The 23859-nt window shown below is 40.6% G+C and overlaps 1 protein-coding gene across 1 annotated transcript in view; it reads right to left on the minus strand.

The window, feature by feature from the left end:
- The window catches only part of LOC111158196 (EF-hand calcium binding domain 3), a 56150-nt gene that overhangs the window by 5689 nt on the left and 26602 nt on the right, over window positions 1-23859 (minus strand). The window contains exons 7-13 of the mRNA XM_022520111.1: window positions 18103-18193; window positions 15266-15336; window positions 9751-9894; window positions 8542-8613; window positions 7148-7268; window positions 3690-3883; window positions 3132-3316 (exon numbers count right to left, since the gene is read on the minus strand). Of these exons, the coding sequence (XP_022375819.1) occupies window positions 3132-3316; window positions 3690-3883; window positions 7148-7268; window positions 8542-8613; window positions 9751-9894; window positions 15266-15336; window positions 18103-18193 (878 nt within the window). The remainder of the gene's footprint in view (window positions 1-3131; window positions 3317-3689; window positions 3884-7147; window positions 7269-8541; window positions 8614-9750; window positions 9895-15265; window positions 15337-18102; window positions 18194-23859) is intronic.

Below are 23859 nucleotides of genomic sequence, written 5' to 3' on the forward strand. Positions count from 1 at the left end.
GGTGATAGGGATCCCTCAGTGAAAGAACTATACGTAACATAACCCTACATAACCTTATATTCTGGTTGGAGAGACTGACAGTAAACAGATACAGATCACAGGTGGAGGAGGGCTTAGTGCTGGGAAATAAATTTAAAGGGGAATAAAGTTCCCGTTATTTCCAACTTGTCAGTGACATCTGCTTGTGGGTATGACTTCATCTGGAGAGATAAATTCAAAGTCTGAAGTTAAGGTCATATGTGACTGCGATACTCCTCTAGAGTCTGTTTTTTTTTTTAAAGTTTTTATTCAAATTCTGGTTAGTTAACATACGATGTTCAGTACCTGCATATAACACCTGGTGCTCATCACAACAATGTGTCCTTAATCCCCATCACCTATTTAACCTGTCCTCCTACCCAGCCTGCTTCTGGTTACCATCTGTTTGTTCTCTGTAATTAAGAGTCTGTCTCTTGCATCTCTTTGTTTCCTCTTCCCTTGTTTGTTTTGTTTCTTAAATTCCACATATAAGTGAAATCATAAAGTATTTGTCTTTCTCTGACTTATTTCTCTTAGCATAATATTCTCTAGCTCTGTCCACATGGTTGCAAATGGCAAGATTTCATTCTTTATGCACAATGGAATATTGTTCAGTCATAAAAAAGATACACACACACACACACACCCCACCTCTTCTGTATCTATTCATGTATCAATGGACATTTGGGCCGTTCTCATAATGTGGCTATTGTAGATAATGCTGCTATAAACATTGGGGTACATGTATCCCTTTGAATTAGTATTTTTGTATTCTTTGGGTAAACACCTCATAGTGCAACAGCTGGGTCGTAGGGTAGTTCTATTTCTAACTTTTTGAGGACCCTCCATACTGTTTCTCCAGAGTGGCTGTACCAGTTTGCATTCCCATAACAGTACAAGAGGGTTCCCCTTTCTCTACATCCTTGCCAGCACCTATTTTCCCCTAAAATCTTTTTTTTTAAAGATTTTATTTATTTGACAGAGATCACAAGCAGGCAAAGAGGCAGGCAGAGAGAGAGAGAGAGGAGGAAGCAGGCTCCCTGCTGAGCAGAGAGCTCGATGTGGGGCTCAATCCCAGAACCCTGGGATCATGACCTGAGCCGAAGGCAGAGGCTTTAACCCACTGAGCCACCCAAGCGCCCCTCCCCTAAAATCTTTAAAAATTTTTTATTTTACTGTGGTAAGAACACTTAATGTGAGATCTATGCTTTTAACACATTTTTTTGGTGTACAATACGTTTTGTTAACTACCGGCACAGTATTGTACAGCATATCTCTAGAATTACTCATCTTGCATAACTGAGACTGTAAGCCTGTTGATATTAGCAGCTCCCCGTTACCCCCTGCTCCCAGCCCCAGGGACTATTAAACTCTGTGCCTGGGGGGCCTTCTAAGAGGTTTCATAGTGATGTGAATACTACATGGATTTCTGGAACCCAGAGATGTCTCAGTGGTCTCCAGTCAGTCTCCTGTCTCCTTCTTTTATTTATTTTTTTTTATGATTTTATTTATTTATTTGACACACAGAGAGAGAGAGGGAGAGTGAGCACAAGTAGGGGGAGCAGTCGAGGGAGAAGCAGACTCCCCACGGAGCACGGAGCCCGATGCGGCGCTTGATCCCAGGATCCTGGGATCATGACCTGAGCTGAAGGCAGATGCTTAACCCATTGAGCCACCCAGGTGCCCCTCCAGTGAAATCTTGATGTTGTTTTGCAGGCTGGCAGGCCTGTCATAAACCCCGGAGTAAGGCCACAGTTTCCTCAGAGAATATCCAGAAACCAAGGCGTGGCTGCCTGAGACATAAACACGGAGAGGTTGAAGGAGGCCAGAAGGTGTAGCCGGGACTGTAAGTAGGCTTCTAGTCCAAGAGCAGGATGGCCACTCCATCACAGATTGCTCCACTGAGTTGTGGACCTGTTCCTCTCATCCCATGGTGTGTGGCCCAACCACAATCTAGAGCCAGTTGAGGGAGCCCAAAATGGAGCTTCTGGCCGATAGGTTGAAGGGAGAGCAGGTGTAGGTAGGATCTGAGGGCCTTTTTATTGTTATTCTTATACTCCCCACCTCTAACCCCGAGTCTAGGGTTGTATTTTTCAGTAAGTTTAACTATTTGCTGAATGTTTTTTTTAAGATTTATTTATTTGACAGAGATCACAAGTAGGCAGAGAGGCAGGCAGAGAGAGAGGAAGCAGGCTCCCCACTGAGCAGAGAGCCCGATGCGGGGCTCGGTCCCAGGACCTCAGGATCACGACTCTAGCTGAAGGCAGAGGCTTTAACCCACTGAGCCACCCAGGCACCCTATTTGCTGAATTTAAATGAAGTATTTATACCTGGCCTTAAATTTAGGAACATGGCTATGTAATCTGGTTTGAAATGTAATGACTGAAAATGTTCGTCATTAAAAAAATTAGTTCTAGGGGTGCCTGGGTGGCTCAGTGGGTTAAAGCCTCTGCCTTTGGCTCAGGTCATGATCCCAGGGTCCTGGGATTGAGCCCCGCATCGGGCTCTTCGCTCAGCAGGGAGCCTGCTTCTCCCTCTCTCTCTGCCTGCCTCTCTGCCTACTTGTGATCTCTGTCAAATAAATAAATAAAATCTTTAAAAAATATTAGTTCTAAACAAATAAAAGCTTTAAAAAAAGGGGGGGGATGCCTGGGTGGCTCAGTCGGTTAAGCCACTGCCTTTGGCTCAGGTCATGATCCCAGGGTCCTGGGATCGAGTCCTGCATTGGGTTCCTGGCTCAGTAGGGAGCCTGCTTCTCTCTCTGCCTCTGCCTGCCACTCTGCCTGCCACTCTGCTTGTGTGCTCTCTCTCTCTCTCTCCCCCCGCCACTGACAAATAAATAAAGTCTTTAAAAAAATATTAGTTCTGGGGGTGCCCAGGAGGCTTAGATGGTTAAACATCTGCTTTCAGCTCAGGTCATGACTGAGCCCCACAGTGGGCTCCCAGCTCAGCAGGGAGCCTGCTTTTCCCTCTCCCTCTGCCTCTCTCCCTGCTTGTGTTTTCTCTCTTTCAAATGAATAAATAAAATCTTTTAAAACAAATGAGTTCCATTAAGTTAGAACTTGAAAACCTAAGTATTTAAATTAACTAATGTGGCATAACCAAAATCTTACCTGTGTCTTCCAGTCTCTTTTATGGAAAAAATAGTTCTCAAAGAAATCCAGAGGCTCCCTTCTCCTTAGCATTTCTAATTTCTGTATGTCTTTGAATGGCTTTCCCATCACCACCCCATCCACATTAGGAAACAATGGAAAGATGGGTATTTTGGAATATGGGCTATCTGAAGGAGGACTGCACCCTTAAAAGATAAAAACAAAAATGGTATTACAAACAATGTAAGAAGAAATTCACATAAAGACATACATGTGGTGCCTCTTTTGCTCTTTGTCTAGTCTTCTCAGTGGCCATGACCCCTCTTTTCACTCTCCTCACCCCCCTCCCCATCCGTAGATCCTAGGCTTCATCCAATCTCCAGGCTTCACCTGTATCAGGAGGATACAGGTGAAGATGTAGATTTGCTTTCAAATGATGCCTTTGTGACAGAGGCCAGTCACTCGGAATAGGCTGTGGTCCAGCTACTTTAGCGCTTGGCCTCTAGTATTTCTGACTAGTAATATACAAACAAGTCCTTTACAATAATGGGGAGGGAACCATTTATCAATGGTTCTTACTCTTGATCTCTTCAAGAAATTTAAGTAAATCCTTTTCTTTCATTATTGAGATCCGGGCAGCATTAGCAAAGGCAGCTGTGCTTGAGGCTGGAGGTGTGCTGATGTCTGGCTTCAATCTCCTTTTCCCATAACCCACAGTGTAGGGACTCCACGGCATTCCCAATGTGGTATCCTGGAATTTTCTTTGGAAATAGCTAAAAAAAGAAAAAAAAAAAGTAATCCAAGAATGAATAGAAAGTGCTATATAATCCTACTGAAAAAGTGTCCAAGTGTTGGACAAAAAGAAAAAATTCCAGTTGCAAGTTATATGCTGAATACACTAATTCTTTTAAAAAAGATTATTTATTTATTTGAGAGTGAGAGAGAGAGCAAGCGAGCAAGCGAGTATGAGCAGGGAGGAGGATCAGAAGGAGACGCTGACTACCGGCTGAGCAGGGAGCCCAATGTGGGGCTTGATCCCTGGGACTCCAGGATTATGACCTGAGATGGAAGCAGACACTTAACCAACTGAGCCAACCAGGCATGCCTCCCCCCCTTATGATTTCTTAACTACCATCTTAACTACCAAATCTAACTCTACCTTTTCAGTCCTGAATTCCCTTGGCCTCACTTTAGCATTTAATCCTGGGGGAAGTCTGTCCTGGTTTGGATTTCTCTGTGGCCCGGGCTTCTCTGACTTCACACCATCCTGGTTCCCTTCTTGATGACTAATGTTTCCTTTGTTGAACCCTCTTTTTCTTTCCATTCCACAAGGGAATTCCTTATGGTTCTGTCCTCAGTCCTCTGCTTCTTTGTGCCCCCTCCCCAGCCTCGGGGTAGAGAGAAGTGCATGGTTACGAGGCAGGTTTAGGAGGTCAAATAGGTGGGATTTCATGATTAGTTAGATGTGGGGAGTGACAGAGCAGCGGCAGCTGAGGACGATGGGTCTTCAGCAGTTGGATAAACACAGTGAGAGGGTGGACCGTTCACTGAGATTTGGAACCCAAGTGGAAGAACTAGTGGAAGTGGAGGTGGGTGACGGAGGACAATTAGGTTTTGACATTTTGAGTTTGAGGTACCTATGGGACTACCCAGTAGGCAGATGGAAACTCTAGAGGGGGATCTGGGCTAGGTAGGTATACAGCCTGATCTTTCCCATGCCTTGTTCTCCTTGCCTGTCAGTGGGATGTTGGAAACTATCTCACAGTGTTGAAGTAGTGATTAAATAAGATCATTCAACAGAGAGTTACTGAGTGTAAGTTTTTTTTTTTTTTTTCCTAGACACTAAGGATATAATAGTGAATAAAACAGACAAAAATAATCCCTGCTTTCTTGGAGCTTACATTCTAGCATGAGAAAACACATTACAAACAAAATAAGTAAGTAAATTACATACTATATTAGAAGGTGATAGATAGCATGGAAAAATAGAGAAGGGGAGACGGGGAATGGTAGGAGGGCTGAATTTTAGATAGGGTGGCCAGAGAAGGCCAGAGAAGGCCCTACTGAGATGACAACATTTGACAAAGACCCGGGGGTGGTTTTAAAAGGATCATCTGGTGCTGTAGGCGTCAAGGCTTCAGCTAGGCAGAGGGAGTGTTGAGAACAGACTGTGGAGTGGGCAAGTCATGGGGGTGGGAGTCAAAAGGTACAAGCAGAGGGACCAGTCAGGAGACCGTGATCCAGGAAAAAGCTAATGCATGTAAAGTGCACACTCACAACTCTGCACAGAACGCTCAAAAAATGCTTTCGTCAACCACGGGAATACCTATCAAATTCTACCATATCCAGCTCAAGACTGGCTTTCTTGGACACTAAATGAATGAGCTTTGCCACTCACTGGACAGTAATTATGTGATATACTTTGTGTCTTTCACTTTTGTATATTTCGTAAGTATTTTTTTTTTAAAGATTTTATTTATTTATTTGCCAGAGAGAGAGAGAGCACAAACAGAGGAAATGACAGGCAGAGGAAGAGAAAGAAGCAGGCTCCTGGCTGAGCAGAGAGCCCGATGTGGGACTCGATCCCAGGACCCTGGGACCATGACCTGAGCTGAAGGCAGAGGCTTAACCCTCTGAGCCACCCAGGCGCCCCTCATAAGTATTTTATATTTACTCATGGCTTTTTCTCTCAATTTATATTTTAATTTCCTTAAATGCAAATGCTACATGTTAAACACTTGATCTCCTTAGAAACCAGGTATATGAAAAGTAACAACATAATCGTCATCCTAATAAAAACACCAACATTGGCTAAGATTTCCTGAGAGGCAGTCTAGGGGGATGGATAAGAGGATTGGTTCTGGAATCAGACTGTTGTGCTAAAATCTAGGCACCATTGTCTCTTGGGCAAGTTACTTAACTAATTATACTGCAGGTTTTTCATCTGTAAAATGAGGATAATAGTGCCCATTACGGAGGTGAGGATTAAAGCAGATAATGTATTTGTTCTATGACTATGCTAGCTACTTCTGCATAATAATAATATTTACTGAGCTCCAGGAATATTTATTGGACCACTTCACCTGTATTATTACATATCCCCACAACTGCCCTATAAAGTAGGTATTATTATTATTTTAAGGTAGGTATTAATATTGTTGTTCCCATTTTTTGGTCCCATTTTGTAGGTGAGGAAACCAAGGCTGAGAAGTTAAGCAGTGTGTCAAATTTGTGTACCAACAGCAGGCATTTAATAAATGCCTTTGAAATGGAATGAAGAATAGAATTTTGTGTACCCGCTGGTTCCACATCTGACAAATATAGGATAGCACAGAGAGATTATCCACTGAGGAGTCTGAAAACATTCTGTATTTTTAAGTCTAAAAGGGGAAGCAGAATGCTTTGAAAGAAGATGAGCCAAGGATATTCACATTATCCTTGAATAATAGCAATTATACTGAATAATAGCAATATTCAATATAATGCAATGATATAAATAGTTTGAGGAAATTTATCTTTCGTGGTATTTGCTGGAATAAAGCACATTTGGGTGTGAGAATGTTTCTTCATCCTCTAGTCTCAAGTCCAGTTTGGGCTCAGCTCCAGTCCACGGCTGCTTTGGGAGGTCTAAAATTGCTCTATGTCCTCACAGAGTCAAAAGATCTCTTGGGAGCCCCTGGCAGTTCCAGCATGAATGGGAGTGTCTTCCAAACTAGATTTCCAAGCCCACCCAAAGTCATCCCTGGAAAAGTCTTACTCTTCTGGAATTCTCTAGCCTAGGGTAAGAGTGTGAACTTTCTTGGCTATCTTAGGCCCTCAGTGGGCCCTGAGATGGTCTGAGGTCAGTCTCGCAATTTCAGAGTTAGCACAGTTGGGATGAAGGAATAAGGTCCCATGGGGCATGTGAGCTTTGCCACAGACCCTTCCTCCTTTGTTTTGGAGCAGACCCTGTGGGGTAGGATGTTAAGGTGACTGCCTTGTAAATGTCCTCATAAGTGCTTCTGAGAAGGCCGATTTTACCCTTCTTTGCCACTTACCTTACTATTTCCATTATAGCCCTTCTGGGTAAAGCTGAAGTCTCTACAAGCTTTGATAGGATTTCAAACAACAGGATCCCTGGGTTGCCGGCTAAATCTAAACATTTCTCCTTTTCTGGAACTACAAGGGGAAAAAAAAATTCAAAGTGGCTTCTGAAAAAAAATCTGTCAAAAAAAGTCATAAACTGACAGTCTTTTTAGTCTATTTACAATATTAATACTGAGCCAGGTACTAGAGAATTAGAGAAAAACATTCAAAATTTGTTCTATTGGGTAGAAAGGTCATTTTGATTACTGAACAGACACAATAATCATTAAAAAATGCTTTTAGTGCTATGACTTCTAACTAAATATTGACTTGTAAGTTAATACATTTAACATGAACATGATTTATGTATTAAGGACTATTGTCCCGTTCTTCTGGGTAAAGGAATTGCTGATAAACGAGCCTCAGGCTTGCAGGCAAACCCTCGTTACTACAATAGTACTTGAAGCAGTAGCTTCTGTCTCTTCTAAAGACAGTTTACAGCCTATGAATGAATGTATTTTCGAAAGCATACACAGTATTTGGAATTTAGAATTTATTTACCCCAGAAAACATGATACAAATTGCGGTTAGTTTTTCCAAGGTAGACTGTTAAACTCCTAAAAAAACCATCAGAGGGGGCGCCTGGGTGGCTCAGTGGGTTAAAGCCTCTGCCTTCGGCTCGGGTCATGATCCCGGGGTCCTGGGATTGAGCCCCATGTCGGGCTCTCTGCTCAGCGGGGAGCCTGCTTCCCTTCCTCTCTCTGCCTGCTTCTCTGCCTACCTGTGATTTCTGTCTGTCAAATAAATAAATAAATAAAATCTTAAAAAAAAAACCCATCAGAGGACTAATAACAGCATGCCAGGGACACGTCTACATCACTTATGACCTTGTGTGAGATCACGCTCTCTAGCCTCCAGCCGACTCTCCTGTTGTCACACTGAGGACAGACTTCCTCAGGGTGAGGAAGATATTTTTTAGGAATAGTGAATTATCGATGCCCCAAATTTTCAGGAGAGAGAACATTTTTCTTTTTGTAAAAAATTTTTTTTTCATATGTAAAGGGAGTACCTCCCAGAGTAGCACATGCACTGGGTGAGGAATATTATAAGAGGGGACCGAATTTTTCTACACTATTCCATGTGTTCTGCATTGGAGACCAAAAAGCAGTGTCTCCTGCAGAAGGACTTGATGTATTTAAGTTAAAATTATAAAATTGTATCACTTTGCTTAGCAAATATTGTTTTGGAGTTCCTGCCAGTGTACACCTCCCTCACTTGTCCCTGCTTGGAGGCCTAGAGGAATAGTGGTTACTGTGCGGCGAATCGCAGCCACACAAGGGCCACGTTCAGCAATATCTCTACTCACCCACAGCTTTCAGGAAGCGGTTCGTATCTGTTAGGACTTTTATGAAATCTGAGAAATTCACCTTCCCGTCTTCTGCAACAGAAATCAAAGGCTCAGAACAAGAATATCAGATGCGTTTTAGTCATCAGATTATATACTAAATAGAAAATGAAAACACACGGGACTGTCCAATACTTAAAGTCAGACCACACGTTAAGGCTACAGATGCGCTCAGGAAAGCACTGGTCTTCTTGAAGTGGTTTTGGCACCATTAGGTGAGTCACCCACAGCTGCCAGAAGCAATCGTGGGGTACAAACACCAAACTAGGGGCCCCCAGCCCCTGCAGTCCTATTCACTCACACCTTTTTGAGAGACTTGCCATTTTTGCAAGGAATCCACTCCTGCTTTCCCAATCCCTTCTAACCTCTGATATTTCTATTATTCTAAAACCCCCAAATTGTACCCAGTCTCTTCTAACTAGGATAGTACTATTAGAGGCAGGTGTGCATGTTTTGAGGCAAGGACAGGAAAATTGGGCAGAGTTAGTGGCAACAAGTGACACCTTAATTAACTGGTGACACTGATTCACACATGGAACTTACGCTAATTAAATGGGGCACTGGCAGTTGGGTGGGGAGAGGTGAAGAGGAGATAATTTGCTGACTATATATTCCATATCAGCTTGGGTTATAATCATACATATCAGCTCAGGTTATAATCACTAGGTCCGTATATTCAAAGGAAATAATATCTAAAATTTTAAAAAATATCAACATAAATGCTGTGGCATTTAAAATTCAATATAGGTGGGCTCCATGGATCAAAGGAAGATTTGTACTAACGTGATTCAAATGGAAACAAAGGGCTTGGATTTTCTTGGTAACGTGTCATTTTTTGAAACTGTCAATGCCTTTGTATCTGTTATTTCAAGGCACCCTCCAAAGTGTACATCACGATAGGTAATCTGAATTTAATGTTGAAATGTGATAATCATTTTTAGTTTCCACATAGGATTTTTCAAAGAATAGTCTACTTGGTAGCATTAGATTTTTTTTGCATTAATTTGATTTTGTAACTTGTACACATACCATACTGATATCTTTAAAGAGGAATGCATATATGTACTTTTGATAATGAAGTTTTTCTTCTGTTTTTATAATCATTGAAAGAAAAATATGTATTTGTAAAAAGCTTTTATGAGAAAAATAATTACAAGTTAAAGTACTCACGATCAATATCAGCACATCTTAATTCATTATAGACATCACGCTTCGTTAGATTCATTCCCAGCTTAGCTAAAGTGCACATCATTCCATGTAAATCAATACAGCCAGTTTTATCCTTGTTAAAGAAGTTGTAGGCATCTTGGAAGGCTGAGGAAATGTAATTAAGTCAGTTGGGCAGTTAATCAAGAATAAGTACATATTCTAATGGAACTAGGACTGATTATATAGTCTGGACATCATGTTCTGAAAAGGTATTGAGAGAAAAATGAGTACTTAATAGACATTTCATATAAGGGACAGTGTCCTTCCATGAGATTTGATTTGGAATAAACTACTTGGTTGAAAACAAAATACGTTGGTAAAATGGTCTTTGAAAGCTGTCCACACCTTAATTCCTGGAATCTGTGAATGTATTACTTCCATGACAAATGGGACTTTGCTGATATAATTAAGATAAATTACCCTGGATTACTGAGTGGGCCCAATCTAATCACAGAGTCCTCTGGGCCGCTAGAAGCAAGAGAGCTGTGGCAGGAGGAGAGATCAGAGAGATTCAAAGCATGACAAGGACTCTGTTGTTGGTTTGAAGATGGAAGGGACAATGTGACATGGGACACAGATAGCCATCAGGGGCTGAGAGAGGCTCCTGGCTGGCAGCTAGTAAGGAAGTGGGACTTCAGCCCTAGAACCACAAGGAATTAGGTTCCATCAAGAACCTGAATAAGCTTGGAAGCAGATTTTCCTTCAGAGTCTCTGTTTTTTTCAAAGACTTTATTTGTCAGAGAAGAGAGAGAGAGAGAGAGAGAGAGAGAGAAAGCGCACAAGCAGGGGGAGGGGCAGGCAGAGGGAGAAGCAGGCTCCCAGTTGAGCAAGAAGCCCAATGTAGGACTCAATCCAGGACTCTGGGAATATGATCTAAGCTGAAGGCAGATGCTTAACCAATCGAGCCACCCAAGCATCCCCCTTCAGAGCCTCTTGATAAGAAGCCAGGCTGGCCAGTTCCTTCAATTTGATCTTGGAAGACTGGGAGAAGAAGAACTAGTCAAGCCCACCTGGAATTCCAGTCCACAGAACTGGGAGATAATAAATTTGTGTTGTTTTAAGCTGCTAAGTGTGTGGCAATTTGTTACGGCAGCAACAGAAAACTGATGCACTACAATGGGCCCAAATTATATGCAGGTGAATGTTTTGAATAGACTCAATGTTTTTTTCTAAGACATATGCAGGGTATTAACTGGAGCCCAAATTAGACCTGTATTTTCTTTTATTTTTTTAAAAGATTTTATTTATTTTTATTTGACAGAGATCACAAGTAGGTAGAGAGGTAGGCAGAGAGAGAGAGTGGCGGGGGGAGCAGGCTCCCTGCTGAGCAGAGAGCCTGATATGGGGCTCGATCCCAGGACCCCAAGATCATGACCTGAGCTGAAGGCAGCCCGATGCGGGGCTTGATCCCAGGACCCCAAGATCACGACCTGAGCCAAAGGTAGCCACTTAACTGAGCCACCCAGGGGCCCCTTAAATTTTGTTTTAGATTGGTTTTGGATATAGTTGCAAAGATAGCCCAGAGAATGTGCTGGTCCCTCATTCAGTTTCCCCTAATGTTAGCACCTTACATTACTGTGGTACATTTACTGCATTTAAGAAGCCAACATTGCTGTAGTGCTCTTAACTAAACTGTAGACATTGATCAGGTTTCATCAGTTTTTCCCTAAGGCCCTTTTTCTCTTCCAGGATTCCATCCAGGATGCCATATTACTTTAATTGTCACATTCTTTAGCCTCTTTTCTGTAACAGTTTCTCAGACTTTTCTTGTTTTGGGTGACCTTAACAGTTTTGAGGAATATTATTCAGGTATTTTGTGGAAGTCCTTCAATTTGGGGTTTTCTCATGTTTTTCTCATGGTTAGCCTGAGATGATTCATTTTTGGAAAGAAGGTGACCAAAGTGAAGTACTACTCTCATCATCCTATCAAGGCTATGTATTGCCAAAGTGACTTATCACCAATGATGTTTATCTTGATTACCTGGCTGAGGGAGTATTTGTCAGGGTTTTCCACTGTAAAGTAACTTCCCTCCTTTCCATATTTTACTCTTTGGAAGCAAGTCACTAAGGGAAGTCCAGACTCAAGGGACAGAGGGCTGGGAACATGGGGATTTACGTTCCACCTCCTGGAGGAGGTAATATCTCCATGCATTATTTGGAATTCTCTTGTAAGAGAGATTTGTCTCTTCTTCATTAAAAAATTCAGTCATTTATTTCTGTCAGTATGGACTTGCAGGTATTTATTTTGTACTTTGAGTTATAACCCAATACTATCTTATTTATTGTATTTTTGTTGCCCAAATTGCTCCAGCTTTCACCATTGTGAACGCGTTGAGGTTGGCTTCTGCATCCCTTTGAAAGGCTCCCGTGTCCTATTGTTTTTTGAGCACTCCCTTTCTTTCTGTCACTATAAGATGTCCCAGGTTTGTCTTGTTATCCCTGCGTGGGCCCTAGAATTGGCCGTTTATCCAAGCAACTCTGCTTCTTTCACAGGAGGCTGGCGTTAGAAGTCCAGATCTGGCGGCTGGATCTGCGTGCTGCTGGGGGGTGTCACAGCTTCTAAGTCCTCTCAGCAGACAGAGCTAGGACGTATGTGCGTGAATACTAACGCATGTATACACACACACATTTACTTCTTGATCCATCCATCGGTATCCATATGAAGTTAAACCTGAGTTCACATGAGCTCACAGTAATGTCTCAGACGCAAGCCAGTACCAGTGGTTCACTTTGGCCTTCTCCCCTTGTTTATCTGTAACTGCCCACTCCAGCAGTGGGAAACTTGGTTCCCAGCATCCACCATCCATCTACTGAGTTATTCATCCTAGTAGACATGTACAACAGCTTCAGAATTGTTATGCTGTCCTCCTAATGAGAAACAACTGTACTGGCTAGAGTACGTGGTTTATGTATAGATCCTTTGGTGTTCAGTCTTAAGAGTTTCTAGTCAAAACACCATTTTCGAAGTTCCTGAGGTCAGCTCCTTCCCTTACTCCCACACGACTCATGAGTTAACAAGATCACTCTGGCTTTTGTTAGAAAAACAGACTTTTGTAAGGGTTTGGGTAGAAGAATGGAGATTAGTGTCGGGGGCTGTTGTGGGTGAGCAGCAACGTGCCTCAGACCACGATTGTAGCACAGGTGGTAGGAATTGGCTGCTTCTAGATATATGTTAAAGGTAGAGCCAATGAGATTTCCTGATGGACTGACAGGTAGGTTGAGTCAGAAGAGTCAAGGATGACTCCAAGATTTCTTCCAGAGCAGTGAAAGGAGATGCTGAAGGCGGTGGGTAGAGCATGTTTTAAGAGTAAGAGGACGTGGGGAAGAGCCACTGTTTAGTGGGTATGGCGGGTCAATTTGGGAAGATGAAAATGTCTGGAGGTGGATGTGGTGATGGCTGTAGAACTAGTGAATATATTTAATGCACTGACCTGTACATATATACTTGAAAAATGGTTAAAATTGTATTTTTTAAAAAATATTTTATTTATTTATTTGAGAGAGACAGAGAGAGAGCATGAACACGGAGAGAGGTAGGCAAAGGGAGAAGCAGATTTCCTGATGAGCAGGGAGCCCAATGTGGGACTTGATCTCAGGACCCTGGGATGATGACCTGAGCCGAAGGCAGATGCTTAACTGACTGAGCCACTCAGGTGCCCCAAAATTGTAATTTTTATGTTATATGTATTTTATCACAATAATGAGTATGAGGAGCCCATCAGGAGTTCCATTTTGGACATGTCGATTTTGGGTGTCTATTAGACATACAATTGGAGGTGTCAAGGAGGCAATCAGATATGAGCTTGGAGCTGGGGAGAAAGGCATGGGCTAGACATATACATTTGAGATTTGTTAGCATATAGTGTTTAAAACCTGTTCCTTCCTCAGAAACCACAGGAAAGGCTCTTGCCCACTTCCCCCTACTTGCCTCCTGACTGACTATAGTGCTGTGTGGCCCTTCCTGCTGTCCTTTGCCTCTTATTTCTAGAGATCTATGAACATAAAATACTTCTTCTTCTTTGACAGTCATTTCTGTGTCTGTATGTCTGATAATACCTGATTAAAATAGATCCTGGGTCGGGGGGTGCCAGGGTAGCTTGGTGGGTTCAGCGTCTGACTCTTGGTTTTGGTTCAAGTCTCAGGGTGGTGGGATTGAGCCCTGTGTCAGTCTCTGTGCTCAGCATGGAGTCTGCTTGAGACTCTCTCCCTCTGAGTATCCCCCTCTCCCTCTTAAATAAAATAAATACAATCCTAAAAAAAATAGATCCTGGGAACCCTTAATACAAGTAGCAATGGGGGCGCCTGGGTGGCTCAGTGGGGTAAGCCTCTGCCTTCGGCTCAGGTCATGATTTCAGGGTCCTGGGATCCAGCCCCGCATTGGGCTCTCTGCTCAGCAGGGAGCCTGCTTCCCCCTCTCTCTCTGCCTGCCTCTCTGCCTACTTGTGATCTCTCTCTCTGTCAAATAAATAAATAAAATAAAAGTCTTAAAAAAATACAAGCACCAATGTATATGAATGCACGTTAGGAACCTTACAATTTTAGAAGGCTGAAACTTATTATTAAGGCACTTAGCTCAGTTTAACAATGAAAAATGTAATTCTGATTTTGATTATCTTTTGTGTTTTTCAAGCCAGCTTTCTCAGCAATATAGGTGATCCTTAAATTTCTGTTTTGTTTTCAGGTGGTTCCAAACTTGGAGGGGTGATGCACTAGCCTTCCAGAACCCAAACACAGCCATGCTTGACTTTCTCTTTCTTTCTTTTCTTTATTTCTTTCTTCCCTTTTTTTCTGTTTCTTTTTTCCAGGGAGTCATGTTTTCCCTTTCCTTTGGGCCTTTGCAGATTCCACTCTTTCTGCCCAGAACACTTCTTTTGCACTATTTGCCTCCTACTTATTATCCCACCTTCTCTGGGACTCCCCTCTTACTCTCCCAAGACCAAGTCAGGTCTTTCTTTTATGCTCCTGAAATACTTTATACTTCCCCATCATAACTTGTGTTATACTGTGATTTAAATGTTTCAGTCAAAAATTCATGGTTTAATGGCCTGACTTCATTCCTTATCTGGGCAGTGAACATGTCTGACTTGTTACTTGTTATGTTTCCCATGCTTGGTATACTGTGGGCTTTAAATAAATATTTGCTGTTTGGACTAATAAACTACAGCCAGTATAGCTATTTATACTGCCCCATTATTTGATTTCTATTTGACTTTGCATTTGTTCTTTCGTATGCTTGCGAGTTCTTATTTGAATAAAAATATTTGACCAGGATTATCCAAATTCTAGGAAGATGTCTGTTTGAAAGTCGTCCCTCTTCCTTCTCACAAATTAGACATTGAATTAGAACTTTTGCTCTCAAAAAGCAAAAGTTGTACAGATAACTCTTGAAACTGCAGATCTCTCTTAGAGAAGAAAATGGTCAGATTCATCAAGGGGCATTAGTTGATGCTTCCGTCTGAAGGATTATTGTCATTACCTTGCATTTGTGAGGCATTCAGCTTCTTTTCTTTGCTTTGGCAGGGGAGAGATCCTGGTAAACCTTTACCCCTGAGCAAAAGACATGAAAAGATTCAATACATACATGAAACCCGCAAATATTAGTTCTATTCATCGGCTTTTGCTGAATGGAATGACTGTACGCGTCACAATATATCCAGAGTCTCACCTCCTAAGGGACCTGTTACTGTCACCTGTCAATAGTTATAGGAGGGACAGTGAGGAAATGCTGGCCAGTGAGGTCCACATCTGCCCTATACCTGTCCATTGCTCTTAAAATATCTGATTTTCTCCATTTTACAGAAGAGGAAACTGAATCTCAGAGGGATTAAATAACTTGTCCCAAATTGTACAGGTAACAGGTGAAAGTCATGGGATTCAAACTCAGGTTTATCTGACTCCGAAGCTCAAGGACATAAGCCCTACACTATTCCTATTGCTAGAAATAGAAGTTGTTTCAAATTTTTCAGTGGTATAAATACTCTTACAGTGAATATCCTGAAAGCTTTGTAATGATATTTATCTTATGACTTTAATTGCTAAACTATATTTTTACCAGCATATTAGATAGAGGTAGATATATCTACAACTACATCTATAACTTATAGCATCTATATATGTATCAACTATCTATCATCTGCCTGTCTATCTATTTATCTGTCATCTGAGACAGAGAGCACTTCTGGAAAGTCTGGAGCCCTGGGTGACTTTTCACTTTCTCAGAAAAAATCTGGAAAAAGAGAAAACGTATTAATACTTTGGGTATATTTTGTACAGATCTGCAGGAGGTTATTAGTTTAGGAACATAAAAATATATTATGCAAAACTGAGTTTGCTTATAATATGGTCATTTACAAGTAGACTTAAGTAATCATGATTTTAGAAATTAATTTAAAAAATATTTAGCTTTGGTACAAAACTGAAAATTTTAACATGGAATCTCTGAGTTTTTGTTTTTACAAGAAGCAGTTTAAAAAGTGAAGCAGGAAGAAATAATAAACATGGTGCACTTAAAAAGTTATGGTTTATGAATTTAGTATCCTCTAGAGTATCTGGTAGGTTCAACTCATTTTCAAAGATGGGCCTAGTAAAATTGAGGTGATAAGGTCTCAAAATGCACCATTCCTTTTCGACATGGAATTTTACCTAATTAGTCTTATTTTCTCTGCTTTTACTAACACTGACTTCTTCTTCTGATGTTTCTTTTCTAATCACCTATCTGAACTTCTGAATACTCAAGTTGGCCCTTACTCAGATACGTTATTTTATATTTGCTGTATGTCTAAATATAAACAAATTTCTTTTGCATGATATAAAAGTTGCAGTAGATGGAGAAATATGGAGTTCTGAAGAAGCAAGAGGAAAGTAGCAGGCCAGGCAGTATGAAGTCTTTATTAGCTACATTAAAAAAAAAGGATACTCTTGGCAGAATTTCAAATCGTATCTTGGCTCACACAATCTTTCAATTTTATAATGTTTCAAAGGTTTGAAATACCTTAGATTTGGAATGAGCTCAGTCTAGCCTCTCATCTCATGTAGGAATTCCCTCTATGTGTGGTATTGTCAAGTCTTTGCTTGACTATTTTCAATGACAAGGATGTCACTAGACAGACAGCTTGTAATGCAGGGTAAGGGAATAATGAGATCAAGGGATTTGGCAGCTGTAAGGTTTTCTTACCCACATCCCTCGAAAAAGGTCAGTAATCTATTCTTGTAGCAGTGGCACAGTCAAGGGCTCTAGGGGAAATACTCTCAAAGTCGTCCAGAAAATGGATGTTTTGAGAGAGAAGAGAGGCTTTTCTTCTTATGCTCTGATAAAATACAGATCAGGATCGTATTTTCAGTCATTAGTGGCTTTGGTTTATTGGAATTTGTAGTTATCAGGCTGAGAAAAAAGCTAGTATTAGTGTCACAGACAAATCTCCCTTCTCAGTTTTAGCTCAAGGTTAGTCATGACTAACCAAGATTTTGTTTTACTGGCTGTATTTGAGCTATAGACCCTTTCTCTATACTGACTTGCTTAGGAGATTAGGTCTTCTTCCTGATCCTCTAACTTTATTCTCCTTTAAATTGGCACTCAAAATATCTTAATGTATTACTGACAACTTCTTAAGCCCTCCAGGATATTCTGATCCCCCACACAAAAATTCCCTCTCAATCGGGGGAATAGGAAAAATAACTTTTGTTTCTCCAATCTAAAAGGATACATATCCTTTTCTTTTCATAAAAAACCCCTTTATCTTCAATTCATATATTTGGTTTTATAACTAAATTTATCACAGGGTACTTGAAGAGCCTTCTAACTTGTTTACTCATAGCCCTTATGGGTATTTAAAATATTTATCACCTTAATAATTCTTCATCTTAATCTATTTGAGGCACCTATGGCTCAGTCAGTTGGGTGTCTGACTCCTGATTTTGGCTCAGGTCCTGATCTCAGGGTGATGAGATCAGGCTCCTAGTCGGGCTGTATGCTCAGAGCAGAGTTGGCTTGAAGTTCTCTTTCCTCTCCCTCTGCCCTTCCCCCTGCTCATGCATGCATGTTCTTTCTCTCTCTAAACTAGTAAAAGATTTTATTTAATTTGTGTGTGAGAGAGAGAGAGATCACAAACAGGGGGAGTGGCAGGCAGAGGGAGCAGCAGTAGGCTCCCTGCTGAACAAGGAGCTCAACCCCAGGACCTTAGGATCATGACCTGAGCTGAAGGTGGACACATAACTGACTTGACCCACTAGGCGTCCCTAAATAAGTAAAATCTGAAGCAAAAAAAAAAAAAATTCTTTACCTTAATCTATCACCTGAATACATTCATTACTTACCTCTTGCCATGGGAGCTGGGTACTTTAGTTAGAGGATTCAGCTGAAGTTTTGCTTTAATGTCAGAAACTGCCATGGGGTCAATAACTCTGTCTGGAATTCAGATACAAATAGGATCAAATCACAGATTAATTCTTCAATTTTCTTTTGCAAATTTCCTAGCTCAAGATCTAGAGTTTGAAGTCCAGAGCCTTGAGGAATGGTTATATGCGCAAATTCAAGTTAGAGGTGTGTGCAAAGTTGGAAGGCCGTGTGGAAGGACAGCTTCACTGCCCCAAGATCTCTAAGCAAAATGTCTTATCATTACAAATTTTTGGATTATTTGCTCCAGCTCTTTGAAGAATACCGGTGGAATTTTGATTGGAATGGCATTAAAAGTATAGATTGCTCTAGGCAGTATAGACATTTTAACAATGTTTATTCTTCCAATCCAAGAGCGTGGAATGGTCTTCCATCTTTTTGTTCTTCTTCAATTTCTTTCATGAGTGTTCTGTAGTTCCTCGAGTACAGATCCTTTACCTCTTTGGTTAGGTTTATTTCCAGGTATCTTATGGTTCTTGGTGCTATAGTAAATGGAATCAATTCTCTAATTTCCCTTTCTGTATTTTCATTGTTAGTGTATAAGAAAGCCACTGATTTCTGTACATTGACTTTGTATCTTGCCACGTTACTGAATTGCTGTATGAGTTCTAGTAGCTGGAGCAAATAATCCAAAAATTTGTATGGAACCAGAAGAGACCCCCAATCGCTAAGGAAATGTTGGAAAACAAAAATAAAACTGGGGGCATCACGTTACCTGATTTCAAGCTTTACTACAAAGCTGTGATCACCAAGACAGCATGGTATTGGCATAAAAACAGACACAAAGACCAGTGGAACAGAGTAGAGAGCCCAGATATGGACCCTCAACTCTATGGTCAGTTAATCTTCGACAAAACAGGAAAAAATATACAGTGGAAAAAAGACAGTCTCTTCAATAAATGGTGCTGGGAAAACTGGGCAGCTATATGTAGAAGAATGAAACTCGACCATTCTCTTACACCGTACACAAAGTTAAACTCAAAATGGATAAAAGACCTCAATGTGAGACAGGAATCCATCAGAATCCTAGAGGAGAACATAGGCAGTAATCTCTTCGATATCAGCCACAGCAACTTCTTTCAAGATATGTCTCCAAAGGCAAAGGAAACAAAAGCCAAAATAAACTTTTGGGACTTCATCAAAATCAAAAGCTTCTGCACAGCAAAGGAAACAGTCAACAAAACGAAGAGGCAACCCACGGAATGGGAGAAGATATTTGCAAATGACAGTACAGACAAAAGGTTGATATCTAGGATCTATAAAGAACTCCTCAAACTCAACACACACAAAACAGACAATCATATAAAAAAATGGGCAGAAGATATGAACAGACACTTCTCCAATGAAGACATACAAATGACTATCAGACACATGAAAAAATGTTCATCATCACTAGCTATCAGGGAGATTCAAATTAATACCACATTGAGATATCACCTTACACCACTTAGAATGGCCAAAATTAGCAAGACAGGAAGCAACATGTGTTGGAGGGGATGTGGAGAAAGGGGAACCCTCTTACACTGTTGGTGGGAATGCAAGTTGGTGCAGCCTCTTTGGAGAACAGTGTGGAGATTCCTCAAGAAATTAAAAATAGAACTTCCCTATGACCCTGCAATTGCACTACTGGGTATTTACCCCAAAGATACAGATGTAGTGAAAAGAAGGGCCATCTGTACCCCAACGTTTATAGCAGCAATGGCCACGGTTGCCAAACTGTGGAAAGAACCAAGATGCCCTTCAACGGACGAATGGATAAGGAAGATGTGGTCCGTATACACTATGGAGTATTATGCCTCCATCAGAAAGGATGAATACCCAACTTTTGTAGCAACATGGACGGGACTGGAAGAGATTATGCTGAGTGAAATAAGTCAAGCAGAGAGAGTCAATTATCATATGGTTTCACTTATTTGTGGAGCATAACAAATAGCTTGGAGGACATGGGGAGTTAGGAGAAGGGAGTTGGGGGAAATTGGAAGGGGAGGTGAACAATGAGAGACTATGGACTCTGAAAAACAATCTGAAGGGTTTGAAGAGGTGGGGGGGTGGAAGGTTGGGGGAACCAGGTGGTGGGTATTAGAGAGGGCACGGACTGCATGGAGCACTGGGTGTGGTACAAAAACAATGAATACTGTTATGCTGAAAATAAATTAAAAAAATGATTAAAAAAAATAAACAGTTGGAAGAAAAAAAAAGTCTTATCATTGTCTCCCCCCTTCAAATAATGTCATTCTGATCATATATAAAAATAAGTGATACCACGTGACATAGATAAAGCATCCTGGAAATATGTACAAAAACTTATTTAAATAACTTGAATAAAGACAAAATTTATTTTTGAAATCAGTAGAACATTTCATGTTATAATCAACAGAGAGTAAAATGTTACAGCATCTTTAAAATATTTACCTGATTGTTTATGTCTTGGATACCTGCCTGGTAATAAATAGATTTTTCAGAATTTCCTTTTGGGAGGTCCGGCCCTGTCCTGTCAGTTCTTATGAACTCACTGTATGGGAACCCATTTGGTAAGTAGGAGCAGAGGTGGAATACAATGCTGTTTTGCCAGCCTAGACCTTCCTGGATGGACTTTTAACCACTAGAGCCTCCCTAGTCCTCCCTTTCCACTTCAGCAGCCTATGGACTAGAAGATGGGTTGGTAAGGCTTCCCCCTTTTATTGTTGGTTTTACCTCTCCAATTACAATTTTCAAAGTGTAGACTGTACTAGGTGGTTCACTGACAAGAATACTGGGTTGCCGATTTAGGAATGATAGACAAATACTATGAAACTACAAAGAAAAAGTCTTTGGATGTGTGATTACAGTTTGGTCCATTTTCCTATATCTTCACCTCAGAGCCTGGAAAGCCAGTTGTTTCTAAACAACTCAGTTACATTGTTCAAAATCTGGAAACCTACCACAGAGCTGGGGACTCCGGAGAGGCTCAATAACTTAGGCACTTGAAATGTGCTGTGAAATCATCCTCAGGGCGCAAAATAATCATTACTTAAAAAAAAAAAAACAAACTACCTTCAATTTCTCATAGAGACAATTGGTTAAAAAAAAAAAAAAGGACTCAGCATCGATTCCTACAAAATCCAGATATTTGCCTACTTTTAAGCCGTGCTACCTACCACTTCTGGGCTTCAATCAGATCAAGAATCCAATAAAGGGTTTGTTCCATCATACAACTGTGACCTCATTCACTTCTCAGGCTCAGGCCCAGGTGAGAATGACCTGTAAGCTCCTTCCAGCTCTAGAGCAACCATGTTTTCAATGTGGTCTATCTAGCACCCTTGGGGGATGTGTGGGTGAGAACATTTTGACACTGTGGGGATTTCAGGGAGGGGGAAGTTTTTTTGTTTTTGTTTTTGTTTTAATTCTGTATTAATATATTTCCATGTATAAACATTAGTGAGTTGGAAGTTGTTCAAATGAAAAATTTTACTCAAATGCCTTGATTTCATTAATTGCTTAAGCCTAGGGAGAAGGACAAAAATACCCCAAACTCTCATAGGTTTGCAGACTATAGTAGTATTGGAAAGAGTGATTTAAAAAGAGCAATTAAATAAAGATTATGATTGCTTTAATTAGAAACTTTAATATTCAAGATCTCACAGGTTTCATGGCATTGTAAATCATCTAGCATAGGAGTTAGGCATGTCCTTAGTCTTCATTATGGCCAAGCATAGATGCCTTTGGCACCCAAGGTTTAGCTTGAGACCCCCAAATTGCTTCAGGTCTCACTTAGTAGCTGCAGTTCTAGTGGCTTTCTATTCCTACTCTCAGAGTTTGTTTACTGTGAGCATAGTTTGACATTTCTCTAGTCTTTCTGAATTTGGTGCATTGCCTCCTATTCTGCTTTGGGATACAAAGGGAAAGAAAGTGGTGGTTTGATTTACAGATTGATTAAACAAGTATTTAATAAGGGCCAACTATGTTAGGGCCTACCAAGATTAAAATGGGAATAATGGCAGCTCCTATTGGATGGGATGGTTGAGAAATAAGTTAATATTATTATTTTAATTATTAATACTTCAAATTGTGGTAAAAAACACATAAAATTTATGATCTTAACCATTTTAAGCATACAGTTTAGTACTGTTAAGTATATTCATATTGCATGCAAACAATCTCCAGAACTTTTTTATCTTGTAAAAACACATCTCTAACCTTCACTATACAATAGCTCACCATGTACCCCCTCCCTTAATACTGGCAACAATCATTCTATTTTGTATGAATCTGACTTTAGAGATCTCATAAAAGTGGAATCACACAGTATTTCTCTTTTTGTGACTGACTTATTTCACTTAGCTAATGTCCTCAATGTTCATCCATGTTAAAGCCCGTGTCGGAATTTCCTTCTTTTTTAAGCATGAATAATATTTGATTTTATGTACCACATTTTATCTATCTATTTGTCTGCCAATGGACACTTGAGTTGCTTTCACCTTTTGGCTACTGCGGATAATGTTGCTATGACACACTGGTATACAAATACCTCTTTGAGACCTTGCTTTCAATCTTTTGGATATACACCCAGAAGTGGAATTGCTGGATCACACAATAATTCTATTTTTAATTTTGTGAAGAAATGTTGTTTTCCATAGTGGCCACCATTTTACATTCCCACCAACGGTGCACAAGGGTTCTAATTTCTCCATATCCTCTTCTGTTTTTTTGATAGTAAAACAAACAAACAAAAAGTAACCACCCTATTGGGTGTGAGGTGATATATCTTATTGTGATTTCAATTTATATTTCCCTAATGATTAGTAATGTTGAGTATCTTTCTTTTTTTTTTTAAGAGTTTATTTATTCATTTGACAGATAGAGATCACAAGTAGGCAGAGAGGCAGGCAGAGAGAGAGGAGGAAGCAGGCTCCACGCCGAGCAGGGAGCCTGACATGGGGCTTGATCCCAGGACCCCGGGACCATGACCTAGGCGGAAGGCAGAGGCTTTAACCCACTGAGCCACCCAGGCACCCCAGTATTTCTCTCTTTTTAAAAAAGATTGATTTATTTATTTTAGAGAGAGTGCATTTGAGGAGGGGGAGGGGCAGAGGGATGGGGAGATAAAGAATACTGAAGCAGACTCCCTGTTGAGCGGGGAACCTGACTTGGGGATTGATCTCAGGGCTCTGAGATCATGAACTGAGAAATCAAGAGCCAGTCACTCAACTGACTGAGCCACCTAGGCACCCCAAGTATTTTTATATGCTCACTGGCTATTTGCGTATTTTTTTGTGGAAAACTGTCTATTCAGTTCTTTTGCCCACTTTCTTTTATGTTCTTACTGTTGAGTTGTAGAAGTTCTTTATATATTCCAGATATTAAGCCCTTATTATTTAAAATATTTGTAAATATTGTCTTCCATTCTGTAGGTTGCCTTTTCAGTCTGTTGATTGTGTTCTTTGATGCACAGCAGTTTTAGATTTTTATGTAGTTGAGTTTATTTATTTTTACTTTTGTTGCCTGTGCTTTTGGTGTCATATCCAAGGGATCATTCCCAAACCCAAATTCATGAAGCTTTTCTCCTGCGTTTTCTTCTAAGAGTTTACTGTTTTAGGTCTTATGTGTAGGGAGAAGTAGAACTGTAATGTGTAGCACTGAGGGAAGAGCAGTTTAGAGTGAAGGAAGACCAAAAGCATGTAGAATAATCACAAAGATTA

This window comes from Enhydra lutris, unplaced genomic scaffold, assembly GCF_002288905.1.
Source record: "Enhydra lutris kenyoni isolate GAN:26980312 unplaced genomic scaffold, ASM228890v2 scaffoldscaffold57, whole genome shotgun sequence".
In the NCBI taxonomy this organism is placed as follows: domain Eukaryota; kingdom Metazoa; phylum Chordata; class Mammalia; order Carnivora; family Mustelidae; genus Enhydra; species Enhydra lutris.